The sequence below is a fragment of the Morus notabilis genome, unplaced genomic scaffold (assembly GCF_000414095.1).
Source record: "Morus notabilis unplaced genomic scaffold, ASM41409v2 Scaffold241, whole genome shotgun sequence".
NCBI lineage: Eukaryota > Viridiplantae > Streptophyta > Magnoliopsida > Rosales > Moraceae > Morus > Morus notabilis.
The window spans coordinates 321,575-335,745 of NW_010358037.1; the positions used below are offsets into that span (position 1 = coordinate 321,575).

At 34.9% G+C, this 14,171-nt stretch overlaps 4 protein-coding genes across 4 annotated transcripts in view; 2 read left to right on the forward strand and 2 right to left on the reverse strand.

Moving 5' to 3' along the window:
- Positions 1-2,992: 2,992 nt before the first annotated feature.
- LOC21403867 (F-box/LRR-repeat protein 13) lies at positions 2,993-5,092 on the reverse strand. The gene is made up of 3 exons (XM_010091305.2): positions 5,011-5,092; positions 3,529-4,753; positions 2,993-3,426 (listed from the first exon to the last, which is right to left on the reverse strand). The coding sequence occupies exons 2-3, from the start codon at positions 4,750-4,752 to the stop codon at positions 3,265-3,267; spliced, it is 1,386 nt and encodes a 461-aa protein (XP_010089607.1). The 5' UTR covers position 4,753; positions 5,011-5,092; the 3' UTR covers positions 2,993-3,264.
- Positions 5,093-6,177: 1,085 nt separating this feature from the next.
- On the forward strand, positions 6,178-8,442 carry LOC112095412 (protein FAR1-RELATED SEQUENCE 5-like). Its single transcript, XM_024177352.1, has one exon. The coding sequence runs from the start codon at positions 6,178-6,180 to the stop codon at positions 8,440-8,442; it is 2,265 nt and encodes a 754-aa protein (XP_024033120.1).
- Positions 8,443-9,877: 1,435 nt separating this feature from the next.
- LOC21403868 (BAG family molecular chaperone regulator 8, chloroplastic) lies at positions 9,878-11,845 on the reverse strand. The gene is made up of 2 exons (XM_010091306.2): positions 10,999-11,845; positions 9,878-10,901 (listed from the first exon to the last, which is right to left on the reverse strand). The coding sequence occupies exons 1-2, from the start codon at positions 11,581-11,583 to the stop codon at positions 10,113-10,115; spliced, it is 1,374 nt and encodes a 457-aa protein (XP_010089608.1). The 5' UTR covers positions 11,584-11,845; the 3' UTR covers positions 9,878-10,112.
- A 1,996-nt stretch (positions 11,846-13,841) lies between these two features.
- LOC21403869 (alpha-1,4 glucan phosphorylase L isozyme, chloroplastic/amyloplastic) overlaps positions 13,842-14,171 on the forward strand; it is a 7,243-nt gene continuing 6,913 nt past the window's right edge. Inside the window, exon 1 of the mRNA XM_024177348.1 lies at positions 13,842-14,171. This exon is cut by the window's right edge and continues 87 nt beyond it. Within this exon, the coding sequence (XP_024033116.1) occupies positions 14,003-14,171 (169 nt within the window). The 5' untranslated portion in view covers positions 13,842-14,002.

The following is a 14,171-nucleotide window of genomic DNA, read 5'->3' on the forward strand; positions in this document are numbered from 1 at the left end:
CCAATACAATCCACGATTGATTACTTGATATCTTGGCCACCCATAAAACCTTCTTTCCGAATTTGCTTCAGTCCAAGCCATCCTCATTTCTCTATACTATCCACACTTGCACAAATTCAGTCTAGGTTCAACTTGTTTCACCATGGCTCTTGTCGAATGAGAGCTGCTACCATACGAATCAGAGTCACTGCAATTCATCTTCTTTAGATCCATGATTTCGTACCTTTGGTTGTGAATGGAACACCCAAATCCGAATCAAATAAGGGAACCAATTTGGAGATTTCGATTTTAGGGATGGGAGAGGCATAAATAATTCAACCACCATCCAAGTGAGCACACAGCACACGTGATGCGTTTTCCGTCTCTTTTGAACGGAAATTAGGAGAAGAGCAAAGTGAGCTCACGAAAGTTTAGGGCTCGGCGGATTCAAGTTTTTAATTTGAGTTGAGATGTGATATTTTTTAAGAGTTTTTTATTGTAATAAAAAAAATTAGATGTGATATTTTTTGAGAATTTTTTACCATAAAAACTTAAAATTGAAAACTCAAATCAGTGAAATGAACGAGGTTTTAAAGTAGTAAAGGAAGAATTTTAAAAAATTTGTTAGATGTGATATTTTTTGAGAATTTTTTACCATAAAAACTTAAAATTGAAAACTCAAATCGGTGAAATGAACGAGGTTTTAAAGTAGTAAAGGAAGAATTTTAAAAAATTTTAAGAGACAAAGTAGCGTGACTCTATAATTTAAGAGTGTAAGTGATAATCCTTAAAAAAATAAAAATTTACATTATGTTATGAATTGTTATACTCTTATATCTTCATATTTCAATATGTACAACAATCACCTACGTCTATATTTTAAGATTATTAAAAAATTATACTTACACTTTTATTTTTGTTAAGTATTACACCTCATAATTCTATTTAACAGAGAGTAATAGAAAAAATAAAAAAAAAATGAAGCAAAATCGATTCACATAATTTATAAAGGTTCATTTTAATATAAGATTGCGTCATTTTTTAGTCATTGTAGTTTTTTACTATGATAAAAAAGTAATACACATTAACTATAAAGGGTATCAAATAACTCATAAACGATTTGAATGGTTTGGCTTGGACGGTTTGAGTTTAAGGCTAATATAGTTTTCCATAATTCACAAAAAATTATAAAATCGTTAATTCATAAAAATAAAAATAAGATTCAAGATTACAATATAATTCAAAAATAATAAATGTCTAAAAGTTCATTATAGTAAAAAAAAAAAAAAAAAAAAAAAAAAAAAAAAAAAGGGGTTTTTTTAAAACATAAAGGGTATTTTTGAAATTTTACAAGTTAAAATAGACAACTCATCGATAACTAGTATAAATTAAGCATAATATGGAACATAAATGTAAGAGCGTTCGCGGTCGGTTTGAGTGGTTTTTTCTTTTTTTAGAAACCATTAACTAAATTAAAAATAATTTTTTCTTTAAGCAGTTTTGGCTGTTTAATATTTTTAACAAAAACCAAATTGAACCAAATCACTTATAAGCGGTTTGGGCGGATTAAACTTAAGACTAAAAAAGTTTTCAATAATTCATAAAAATTATAAAATCGTTAATTAATAAAAATAATAATAAGATTAAAGTTTATAATATTACTTAAAAATAGCAAATGTCTAACAGTTTATTATTTAAAGTTTTAATACAAATTAATAAAAATATGATACAGTGTGTTTTATAAGTGTAGAATATTTATTATGGCCAATAAAAATTAAAATAAATATAAGAAATATTTTAAAATTTAAAAAATTATATATGTACATTTTTAGGTGGATTATTGGACAGTTTAGGGAGTTTAAACTACAAACCAAACTACCCGTAAAAATTAGATTAAAAAACTGACCAAACCGCTTAATAATCTAAAAATAATTAACGATTTGGTTCGGTTTGATTTAAATTGAGCGGTTTTTACGGTTTGGTGGATTTTTTTAACACCTCGACATAAACGTATAATGATGCAAATGCAATAATTCAATAAGGGAGAATTTTTAGTACGAAAATAGTAGAAAATAGGCCAATATGAAAAGCTTAAGAAAGTATATAGGTCAACTTTTAGTTATAGAAATTAATAGGCCATAACTTGTCAAGTTATGGTTCATAACCAGATAAGTTATGGACAAACTTGTCAAGTTATGGTTCATAGCCGGACAAGTTATGGACAAAAATGGACAATAACTTGTCAAGTTATGGTTCATAATCAGACAAGTTATGGACAAAAACAGTAATTTGACCTATTTATTAACTTATGTAAACTATTGACCTATTAATTTTAATTCATCTCAAGTCTTGACCTATTTCTCTCTTTCTCCCTTTTTAGTAACCGAAAGATATAAGGCCCGTTTAATTCGCTAATTTGAGTTGATAGGTGACTTTATGTGAGAGTTTTTTACTGTAATAAAAAAGTTAGATGTGATTGTATTTTAGAGCTATTTACTGTAGTAAAACTCATATTCTAAGAATATTGATTCGGGTATTCATGCATATGACTTCGTTTGACGCTCGGGTAGGTAGCGAGGTTAGATTAGGTCTCTTGATTAATGAATTGAGTGGAATTGGTTAGTATTAGCTTGATAGAATGAACATAAGAATGATAATGTGAAGTCAAGTCTAGTACATATGTGCATAGAAGTTTCCATATTTTATTTTATTTTTGTATTTATATTTGTTCTAGTTCTATTTTTATTTTATTGAGTTCGGTTGTCTAGACAAAGTTGAGTTACGATAATTACGGTCCTCGGTGGCAATTTAACAACCAATCTCTATGGAGACAATACTCACTCACACTATACTATCAAAACTTAACACCGTACGCTTGCGGGGGAACAATAAACAAAACACAAAAAAAATAAATAAATAAAAAATAGAGTAGCCTATACAACCATAAACAAAAGTCTAGGCATAAAATAACGAAGAGGCAGCAAGTGGGCCAAGAGGAGCGGTCGTGGGGATGGATCCAGATCCGAGTGGTGAATGCGTAAAGGAAGTTGCTAAGTTGGCAGAAGGCGTGGAGTGATTGGTGTAGGAGATAATTCGCTATGCAGGAACAAGTGAAGTCGGTTAGGGAATAGAATGTCTTGGGATTGGAAATTCAGTTGGGAAGTTGTTAGAGAGAGGGAATAAAAAGTGAGCTAGATGCTTCAGTATAAAAAGTTACAAAGCAGCAAAATCTTAACCATTAAAGACTAGTAACAATGTAATAAAATCCCACAAGATATTTACTCTCTACTCAATTGATAATGTCTTCAAAGAAGGTACAAGCCAATTTATGGCATCTCTCAAGTCAGGGTTTCCCAATGATGGCGTACCTGTCCTCACCTTCATATGCTTCACAGTGAGCAGTGGAGAACGAACGTGCTTTCGAAATGTGTATGGAAAAATGAGAGCCTCACAAAAACAAAAAATACGAGACGAAATAAGGGAAAAGAATACGAAAGTAAAGCTTGAAATAACCATAAATGAGGGGGAAAAAAAGGCTGATATAGTTACCTCTTCTGAGCAAACATCCAGGCTCATATTATTGGGGCAATTAAGGTTTGAAAAAAATTCAATCAAATTCATATACCATTCCGTATCATAAGCTGCAGGATTGAGACATTTGATTTTAGCTTCCAATAGGTTCTTCCCCAGGGTCATTGTAGAGTTAGAGCTCAAATAACCCTCATAGCTAAAGTAAACAAGATTAGGGCAATCAATCGTAGGCTCCGCAGCAAAGAAGAGTCCGTTTCCTTCGAAAGCTAAGCATTTCAGGCGCTGACTACAGATTCTTACACGTTCCAATTTAACACAGTGGCGTAAAGTCAAGCACTCAAGAAGGGGCAGTCTAAGGATTTGGTCTTCCAACCACTGATCATCAAAACTTAAGCAACTAAAGGAGAGGCTCCTAAGTGTTGCACACAATGAGAGGTTTAAATTATCCAAACTGACATAAGGTCCACTACATTTGAAAGATTCAAGATTCACAGCTCCAACTTCAACATGAAACATTTTGCTGATTGTGAATTCAGTATAAGCAATTTCCAGAAACTTGACGCTCCAGCTTGAGACTTTAGGATTCGACAAACCGTGACACAATTTCAAAACCAATCTCTCAAGGGAACAGCACCGCGACACAAGATCACAAAGGACTTGATCACTCAGCTTCACCTTCTCCAATGACAAAGACGTCAAAGATGGAAGACTTGCGGAATCAACATCCTCCACCTCAACATTAGCCAACCTTAGACAGGTTAATGACTCGATGCGAAGAATACTCGGTGGCAGACAGAAACTTGTTTTAGACCTGGAACTAACATGAAGATCTAACTCCTTGACTTTACTCTTAGAAACCAAACTTAACCAACCATTAATGCTGCTCCATCTCCACATCTTAGCAGTAGCAAGCCTAAATTTACTGATGGCATTATCTCCATCAACAGCGAGCATATCGGCTTTTCGGAGTTTCAAGCAATTTCCGACAACTTTTGAGAATCTTTTCGCATTAAAATCTCCAACAATAGCGGAATCGTCAAAGTTTAATGCAGGTAAAGAGTACCACATTCGTCGCCAACGCTTCGAAAGAAGGCTCATCCGAACGGCATCAATGGTGGGAAGGAAAGAAAGAATCTTATGGATTATATAATCAGGTAATTCCGAAAACCGATCCGCATCCATGGCGTTCAGTTCACAATCTTTCTTTGTTCCATTGTTCAATTTTACTTGCTTCCTAGCCATTCTGAAACCAAAATTTAGGGCTTAATTCGTGTGACAATCTCTTTCCTAAAAAAAATAATAATAAATGAATAAAACAAATATTAAAAAATAAATAAATAGCCATCAGTGAGTCGCGATTAATAATTCAAACGTTTCTAATTACATAATAAAAAATAATTAATAATACGAAAATGTTATAGGATTAATTCGTAACCAAGAAAATTGGGGGTTTTCAAGTGAATATTCCAATACAAATCTCAAGAGATGGAGAGTTCTTACGATTAGAGAAAGAGACGTTGTGAAGACTGAAGAGAAACGTGAACGTAGTTGGAGCCTTGCAAGTCCTCCGCCGCTTCGCGTCTATGTGGTTATTCTCTGGGTCTCGGATGGCTTTAGTTCCTTTCATATAGTCCAGGGTTAATCTCACAAATCACAAATGGTCACGAGCTTTAGCCTTAATTTTAGGGAAATAGTAAAAAGTAAAAAGCTTAAAAAAGTATATAGGTTAATTTTTAATTATAAAAATTAATAGGTCATAATTTATTAAGTTATGGTTCATAATTAGATAAGTTATGGATAAATTTGTTAAGTTATGGTTCATAACCAGATAAGTTATGGATAAATTTGTCAAGTTTTGGTTCATAGTCAGACAAGTTATAGACAATTATAAATAATAACTTTTAAGTTATGGTTCATAACCAGACCAGTTATGGACGAAAACAGTAATTTAACCTATTTATTAACTTATATAAACTATTGACCTATTAATTTTAATTCATCTAAAGCCTTAACCTATTTTCCTTTTTTTCATTTAATTTTATTTTACTTCAGTAAAATAAATGAGATTATAAAATATAAGATTATAAATATAAAAAATCATTTTTCAGCACCGAGTATAAAGACTCTGGAGCGTAATTTGAGCCTATAAACCATATAAAAAAACAGAAAAATATCAACCGTAGATCTCGGAATAAAAATTCACCGAACGGCTAATATTTGAGTGCTTCTGATCTATAAGAGAAAGCAGATCGTTATTGGCGTCCTCCCACATCCTCCCGTCCGCGGCGGCGCGCGTTTTGGCTTCTCAAATTGTCGAACCAAAAAACTTTTATAAGGTAATGCTTAAAACCGATACTTAAACGACCATTTAGTTAGTTATTTATCGTATTTCTTACAGTTCACTTCCTCATATTTTCCCACTTCAAAAGCTTCAATTTTGCTCCTGAAAATCTTAGCTTGACAATATGGGTTCCTTTCATATTTCTCTGTTTGTATAATTTTGTTGAACATTAACGTAAAAAAAAAAAAAAAAAAAAAAAAACACCAATACGCAAGAATATCAAAGGGTATTCATTTTAGTTTGAGTTTTTAGTTCTCAGAGTCAAAAGGGTACTTTTTGGTTTTTGTTCTCTCAAGGTTTGAACGAGTATAACAACTGCAAAACTCATGGAAGTGGAGCAACAGTCCGATGAAGCTAAAGAAATAGAAAGTTCTTATGAGTCCATGGAGGACGAGGTCGAGGAGTATTGTGTAGTAGAAGGTGCTGAAGCAGTTCCAATGTGTTTATCAGGTGGGGTTATAGTGGAGCCCACGTTGGGCATGGAATTCCCCTCTGAAGATGACGCCAGGAATTTCTACAAAGCCTATGCCAAGCAGACGGGTTTCAGCATTCGTGTCAACTCCTATTACCGATCGAAGAGAGACAATTCGATTATATCGCGGGAGTTTTGTTGCTCGAAAGAAGGATTCCGTCGCGAGAAGAGAGGGAAGAAGGTGGATTTGGTGGACGGCGTTAAGAGGAGGCGTGCTAGGCCTATCACTAGGGAAGGTTGCAAGGCGCTGATGACGGTGAGAAGACGAGAGAATGGGAAGTGGTATGTGGCAAAGCTAGAGAAGAGACACAGCCATGAGCTAGTCACTCCGTCAATGAGGCAATTTCTTAGATCACATAGGCCTGAATGTGATCCAAACAAAAGTTTGAATGATTCGGGTTTGAGTATTTCTTTGAGAGATTTTGGTGAAGTTAGCGGTAACAGTTTTGGCAAAATGCATTTTCCTGTAGAGGGTAGTGTTAATTATATTGGAAAAGGACGGTTGAGCACTTTTGGGATTGATGCTCGAAGTCTGCTCCGATTTTTTAAGGTTATGCAAGCTAGTGATCCCGCATTTTTCTACGCTATTCAGGTTGATGTAGAAGATAGGCTAAGTAGTGTGTTTTGGGTTGAAACGAGATCAAGAATTGCCTACAATTGTTTCTCTGATGTTGTGGCCTTTGATACTAGTTACCAAGTGAATCAGTATAAGATGCCGTTTGCGCCTTTTACTGGAGTGAACCACCACAAACAATCTGTGCTGTTCGGTTGTGCTTTGCTTGCAGATGAGAGTGAATCCACTTTCATTTGGCTCTTCACAACTTGGCTTGAGGCGATGTCTGGACAACAACCGGGTTTGATCGTCACCGACTATGATTTGGCTATAAGTAGAGCAGTGCAACAAGTTTTTCCACATTCAAGCCATAGATATTGCAAGTGGCATATCATGAGCAAAATACCAAAAGAACTGGGAATGATATACAGTGCACTCCCAAGAACCTTTCAAGTGGAGTTCGAAAGAATTGTCAATAGGAGCGAATCGCCAGACGAATTTGAATCTTCTTGGCAGGGGCTTCTTGATAAGTACAATCTTAGAGGAAATGATTGGCTTCAATCACTTTACATTGACCGCAAATTGTGGGTTCCCACACTTGTAAGAGACACATTCTTTGCAGGCATGCATGCAGCCCAGAGAAGTGGAAGTGTGAGCTCACTCTTTGATGGCTATGTGAATGCAGGGACTACCTTACGAGATTTCGCGGAGCAATATGAAAAGGCTTTGAATGATCGGTATGAGAAAGAAGCGAAGGCGGAGTTTGAGACATTCTATACTAAACCGGTTCTGAAAACGCCGCTACCTGTGGAAAAACAAGCAGCGGAACTGTACACAAGAATGATGTTCTCAATATTTCAGGATGAGGTTTTCGAGTCTCTTGTGCTTTCTGTCAAATCCATCAGGGAGGACAACAGGACCACAAAATATGAGGTAGCTCGATTCGATGAAGAACATAAACTGTACTTTGTGGACCTTAATGTTGATGAACAAGTCGCTTGTTGTAGCTGCAAAATGTTCGAATTTGAAGGGATTTTATGCAGGCATGTGCTTGCAGTGTTCAAAGCGACAAATGTGTTTATACTTCCACAGAAATACATCTTAAAGCGGTGGACAAGAAGTGCCAAGGATGAGGCTATGTCGGACGATCTTTTCGGTGTTGATAAGCAGGTTAATTATCAAAAGGGGAAGATGTTGAAGTACAATATTTTGTACCAGGAAGCCATTAAATGTGCAGAGGAAGGAATGACTTCAGACCATATTTTTAAGGTAGCACTAAGTGCCTTGAGAGAAGCTAGGATTAAAATTGTTGAAACTAAGAAAAATGCCATGAGAGAGAATAACAACAACCATATTGCAAGGCAAGTAGATAGTTCACTGATAATTACAACCCCTCTTGAAAACCACAAAGATATAGAGAGAGAAACTTGTGAGGACAATGACACGTCTAAATATGTGCCAAAGCAATCCTCTAGTGGAGTTGGTTTGTGTAGTAATTGCAACTGCCCTGGTCATGATAGTCGTTCTTGTCTGTGGTTGAAGGATTCGGGTTTAAGTTTCAAATAGTGGTAAGGTCTTCTTCTTCTTCTTCTTCTTGGCTATCTTTATCAAGTTGCTTCTTTTGTGGGAAAATTGAAGTCTAAGTTTGTTGTAAAGAGTTTTGTACTATTTATTATTAGATTTTATTAAACTATAAGTAGACCTAGTAATTGTAATTTTCACTTCGGACAATTAAATATTAAAATTCTCTCTCGAAACCTCTTGCCATTCCTTCAATTTCTGCCTCTCTATTTCGTTCTCACTCTCTCTTGCTCCAGCATCATAACCAAGATTCAAGTTAAGCCGAAGTTGTTAAAGGTGGGAATTCCAGTCACCTTTGTTGTAAAATATAAGTGCATTGATTTTTTTTTTCAGTAAATATAAAATATATCTTGTCAAGTGTGCATGGACATTTACTTCCAATTTTTAATAGCTTTTATTGATTTAAAAATTAAAACGCTCAAAAACTCTTACTAAAATTAAATGATAAGTTGTCAAAATTAAAAGTTTTTGAAAGTAGCCTGCTAATTCGATAAACGTTGAAGGAGCAAAAGCGCTAAAGCATCAAGGACTAAAAACCCGTCCTTATAAAAAACTTCACCTCATTACTTCCCTTCATCAAATCAGATTTGTCCTTCAAAAAATACCAGAATACTAACGTCTCTTTTTCTATCACTTTTTTATCACTTTTTCTGTCTTTTTTTGTCACTCTATGATACGTGTACTCTATTATATCATTTTTATTTATATATATATCATGTTAGTATAATTTACATATAAAAAAAAAAAGAATTGTCCATCGTCCGAACTGACATAGGAGCAGAGAACACTATAGCATTTTCTATTTATATATATATATATATATATATCATGTTAGTATAATTTACATGTCAAAAAAAAAAAGAATTGTCCATCGTCCGAACTGACAAAGGAGCAGAGAACACAAACTCCCCATCAATTATCATGGCCCTGATAACGGCCTCTAATATCATAGCTACCTTCTCTTCTTAGTCTAACTTTATCACAAAGGTTGTAAGCTCTCCATTGCTGTCATTTGAAGTGGCACTGTCAGCATCCGCGCACTTAGGACCATCCTCATTTGAAATTAGCTCATTACGATTTGCTCAAGTGTTCCACATCCACTGATAATTCTATAGTAGATGGTAAATAAGTGTTTGATCAAATGCAGAATTTGGACTCTTCAGGAGTTCCTTGGAATTTCATGCCTACCACATCCACTGATAATTCTATAGTAGATGGTAAACAAGTGTTTGATCAAATCCACCGATAATTCTATAGTAGTTGCTAACCAGTTTTCAACAATTTTGAGATCAGCATGTTTCGAAACACAATCATCAAACACTAACTATGAAAGTATATAATGTCACCGGTCCACCATCTCCTAGAAGTAGGAGTATAGAATACAAATAAATCCCCATTCCTGCATTTGGAAAACACAAAATTTGCTAAATCGCACATTCCATGGAAACATTAAAATTTAAATCCCAGGGACCAAGTTACATTTTCCAGTCAAAAGACTCGAGAGACACCACAAAATTGATAAAGCTATCGAAATGAATTAGAATGAACTAGTGGAAGAATTCATACAACAATCACAGAACTAAGTCCTATCCGCTTAGCCACAACAGATTAGCAAGCAAGAGCTGACAAAACCAGACTTTCAGATTTACGTCTCCTCATCTCAAAATCTTCAACTCATTTCTCCTCTTAATCAAATCCGCTTTGTCCTCCATTTGAACAGGCAGAGGAGCGGAAAATACAAACTCCCCGTCACGGTCGATGATTTCATAGCTACCGTCTCTCCTCGGAATACTTCCAATTCTCTGAGAAGTTGCTTTATTCACAACACGAGCTTCCTCATCATCATCCTCAGCTCCAAGGGAAAACGTCTTAATCTCCTCAACTTCATCACCAGTATTCTCTGTAATCTCTCCCTGATCATCACTTGAAGTAGTACTAGAGCTAGAACCGTCCTCATTCGGAACTTGCTCATTGGAGTTGCTAAAGATCTTCAAAACATTCTTATTCTCTGCAAAGCTCACACTTTTCTTCACCTTAGGTTGATCCACCAACCTCCTCACCAAAACCCCATTTCTAATTTGACCATTCTTTTCTCTAACTACAATTATGGGATTTTCTTCTTCCTCATCATTATCACTAACATGTTGAAATCCTTCAAGTTCAACATCTTCATCATCATTCTCAGAAACCCTCGTATAGGCACGAATCTTTTCAACTCTTTTCCTCAACTTTCCCAAACTTTCTTTTTGACCCCCATCCAAATGCCTATTCTTTTTGCTCAAAACAACCCTAGATTTTTCACCATTCGGAACAAACTTCACGTTCTTCCTGGCTTTCAACGAAAGCTCGTGCCTTTTCACAGCAACCCCTTCTATGAAATCCAAAAACCGAACCAAATCCCTGCTTATCGACCTCTTCCCATCTCTCACCATCGGATCATCGACCTAAAACAAAAACCCACAAAATAAAAACATCAAAAGAAAAAAAAAAAACATCTAAAAGAAATTGACAAATACCCACAAAAACCCATAACTTGTTTACCTGAATAGAGTCAAGCTTGACAAGCAAATCCATGGCTTTCCGAGAAACGACACCAAAATCAAAATGGGTTTCGCTCGAAACTGAAGACTTGAGAAAATTGAAAGCGGACTTGAGGAGAGCAAGATCCTTGAGCCCTCTAAGGGTTCGTGATCTGCGAACGAGAAAAGCTCGGAAATGGGTTTGGATAACCCGAGCCGCCACGTCGCGAAGAGAACAGTGAGGAAAATCGCCGCGATAACGATTCGGAGGGAAATGATTGAGAGAGGCTTCGAGGGCTTCGATGCGGGAAACGAGAGAAGATATCACGTTATGGGTGTTTTCTTGATGTGGCGATTCCTTTTGATGGCAGAATCGGGGCTTCGGGCGTTGAAACTTGGGTGAGAAGGTGGATTGGAGGAGTTGGGAAGCGATGGCTTGGAGAAGTGGATCTGTGCGGGGTGAAGATAATGGTGGAGAGCAACAATGGTGGGTTTGGTTGCGGGTGCAGTTAGAGCAGGAACAGCCATCGCTGAAAGAGCAGGAGGTGCAACAGGTAGGAGGAAGGTGGTGGTGGTGGTGGTGGTGAGCCGCCATGGGAGAACCCATGAGCTTCGAAGAGGGTTTTTTTTTTTGGTTACGGGGTTTAGAGGGTAAAGAGGGGAATAAGTCCGAGAGTGACTAGGAGAATAAAATAATAGAGCTTGACGAGGGACATTAGTGACAGACGAGAACAAAAAAAAAAAAAAAAAAAAAAAAAAAGGGGAAATGGATTTGTTTGATGATCCAAAGATTCCAATGGCGTAAAGTTTGTGGCTTTTTAATGCTTTTCGGTTTTTATGAGACAGTGATGCATTGGTCTCGTGGAGAGCCCATGCGACCATCATAAGAAGACATGCTTTTTTGCAGAAAAAATAATGGGACGTGGCTCTTCGCCCTTTGGTTTTTGTATTGTTCTTCGAATGTATGATGTGCCCTTTTGGAATAAACATTATTAGAGGTCAGTTTGATTCTGTGTTAATTACGTCTTCTATTATTAAAAATATATAACATGCTTTCTTCACGTGACTCTGACTTTTAATGAGAATTTTTTTTATAAGAACTATTGACGAAAATTTTTTTAATTTAAATTTTTATTAAAAAAAATATTTTAACAGAATTAGAATTGCAGGTTTAAATACTAAACAGAACCATAAGTGCAAAAATGAATGCATCTTTTTAAAAGCAATACTTTTGTGTGAATGTGTTTTGTTTGGAGAAAAAAATGGAAGGTTTAAATCAGTAGTTTACAGGAATGAGTATATTAAAATAATAGGGTTAAATCCCATAAATAGTCATTGAATTTTACGGTTAATCCCTTTAGTCCATAATTTTTTAAAACATCTCAAACTATCAAATTGTTATAGTTTTAATCATTTTCATCAGTTAGGTAGGTGTTAAAAACAAAACAGAATGTAAGTAATATTATGTTAGCAAAGTGTTCTTTTACATTTTTACGTTATTATCATGTTTGTGTTTCGTGTTTTATTAGTAAACACTATATTCTTTCAATATCATATGCATGTTCTATGCTCTTTTTATACTTAATTGATGTAAATGACTAAAAATTAAAATAAATTGATAGATTAAGAACGAGTTTTGAGAAGTTTTAAAAATTAAAGACTAAAGTGAGATTGAAAGTAAAATTCAAAGAGCGTTTGTGAAATTAATTCAAGTAAAATTCAGAAGGTTTGTGAAATTAATCCTGGATTGATTGGCAGTACTAATCACTTTCTTTTTATTTCAATCAGTTTAATCGATAAATTACCCATTCAATCCCTTCTAACTAATAGTAGTGGAGGAGATCTTAAGGGGTACATTAGTGAATAACACACCAGACAGGTAAAATTTAGGTCGTATTAGTGCCAGTTAATTTTCTTTTTCCTTTTATCACTAACTTCCTTACTGCATTTGGGTTAAATACCAAATTAAAAATAATTCATGGTTCTTAATGCCAAAAAAATTAACTTAAGGGTACAAAGAGATTTGTAGACAAAAATCAAGGGCGTTGGTGCCAGTTAGCAAAGAAAAAGAAAATGAAGAAAATTTAATTTATTGGGCCCATTTGATAACATTTTCATAATGATTTTATTTTCCGTACAAACATAAAAATGAGATTATTTTGAAAATTATTTTGAGATTAATTTTAAAATTATATTTGATTAATTTTTTAAAAGATTATTTTGAGTGTAATAAAAAAATAAAATCACGTTTAGTTATAATTATTAATATATTATAATATTATTGATAAATACTAAAAAATAAAAATAAAAAAATAACTTTTAACTGTTTTTTAATTCTTTCACAAAAATTATTTTTATTATTTTTTATTTTTATTTTTATTTTTAAAATATTTACTAAACAAACACAATTTTTAAATCATTTTCATTTTCATATCTCAAAAATGTACTAAAACGTTTTCAAAAACAATAACCAATTCTAAACACACCCATTATTAAACCAATAAAATGCTGGCGAGTGGACGGTGTGCATAGAAGCTAAGATCCGATGGACTTATTAAAATATTAAACGATTGTAGGGATCACACGCAGTCAATGCCAATTCAATACTCAAGTCAACATGAATCACCCAATAAAAAGCTGACAAGTCAGCATTTAGATTACTCCTTATATGACGTGTGAGAAAAGTATTCAACACCAGATGAAAAGTGCACAAGATTCACATGAACTCGAATGCAGGAAATATAACTTCCACAACAAAATATTTAAGGTGGGGTACTCGTGATTTCGTCGTTTTCATCTCGGACGGTTTTAAATTAAAGATTAGACTCAACTTATAAATCAACTTATAATGATAGAAGTAATTAAACTCTCCGTGGAAAAAAGATAAGAAAAATCTCAGACTCTCACTCTGTGTCGTTACTATAAACACTTCTCTTACGAGTCTGTGATCTGAGAGAGAGAGAGAGAGAGAGAGAGAGAGAGAAATCTAGAGAGAGAAAGAAGAGAAGAGAGAGAGAGCTCGAAAAATGGCGGCTTCGCAATTCTCTGCGACGTGTAGTAGAACAGAGGCGTTGCTTCGCTGTGATTCTCGGTCCAAATTCATCGATTTCAGCTTCAGAAGCACCAATTCGAGGCTGTTGTTCGTCAGGACTCTCAATCGCCGGCCACTGAGGCGGTCATTTTCGGTGAAGAGCG

Excerpts from the sequence above, each read along its gene's own strand:
- LOC21403867 (XM_010091305.2), bottom strand. The coding sequence starts at position 4,752 with ATGGCTAGGAAGCAAGTAAAATTGAACAATGGAACAAAGAAAGATTGT. Across the intron at positions 3,427-3,528 it reads TGGATGTTTGCTCAGAAGAG|GCTCTCATTTTTCCATACAC; the intron begins GTAACTATATCA and ends TGTTTTTGTGAG.
- LOC112095412 (XM_024177352.1), top strand. The coding sequence starts at position 6,178 with ATGGAAGTGGAGCAACAGTCCGATGAAGCTAAAGAAATAGAAAGTTCT.
- LOC21403868 (XM_010091306.2), bottom strand. The coding sequence starts at position 11,583 with ATGGGTTCTCCCATGGCGGCTCACCACCACCACCACCACCACCTTCCT. Across the intron at positions 10,902-10,998 it reads TCAAGCTTGACTCTATTCAG|GTCGATGATCCGATGGTGAG; the intron begins GTAAACAAGTTA and ends TTTTTGTTTTAG.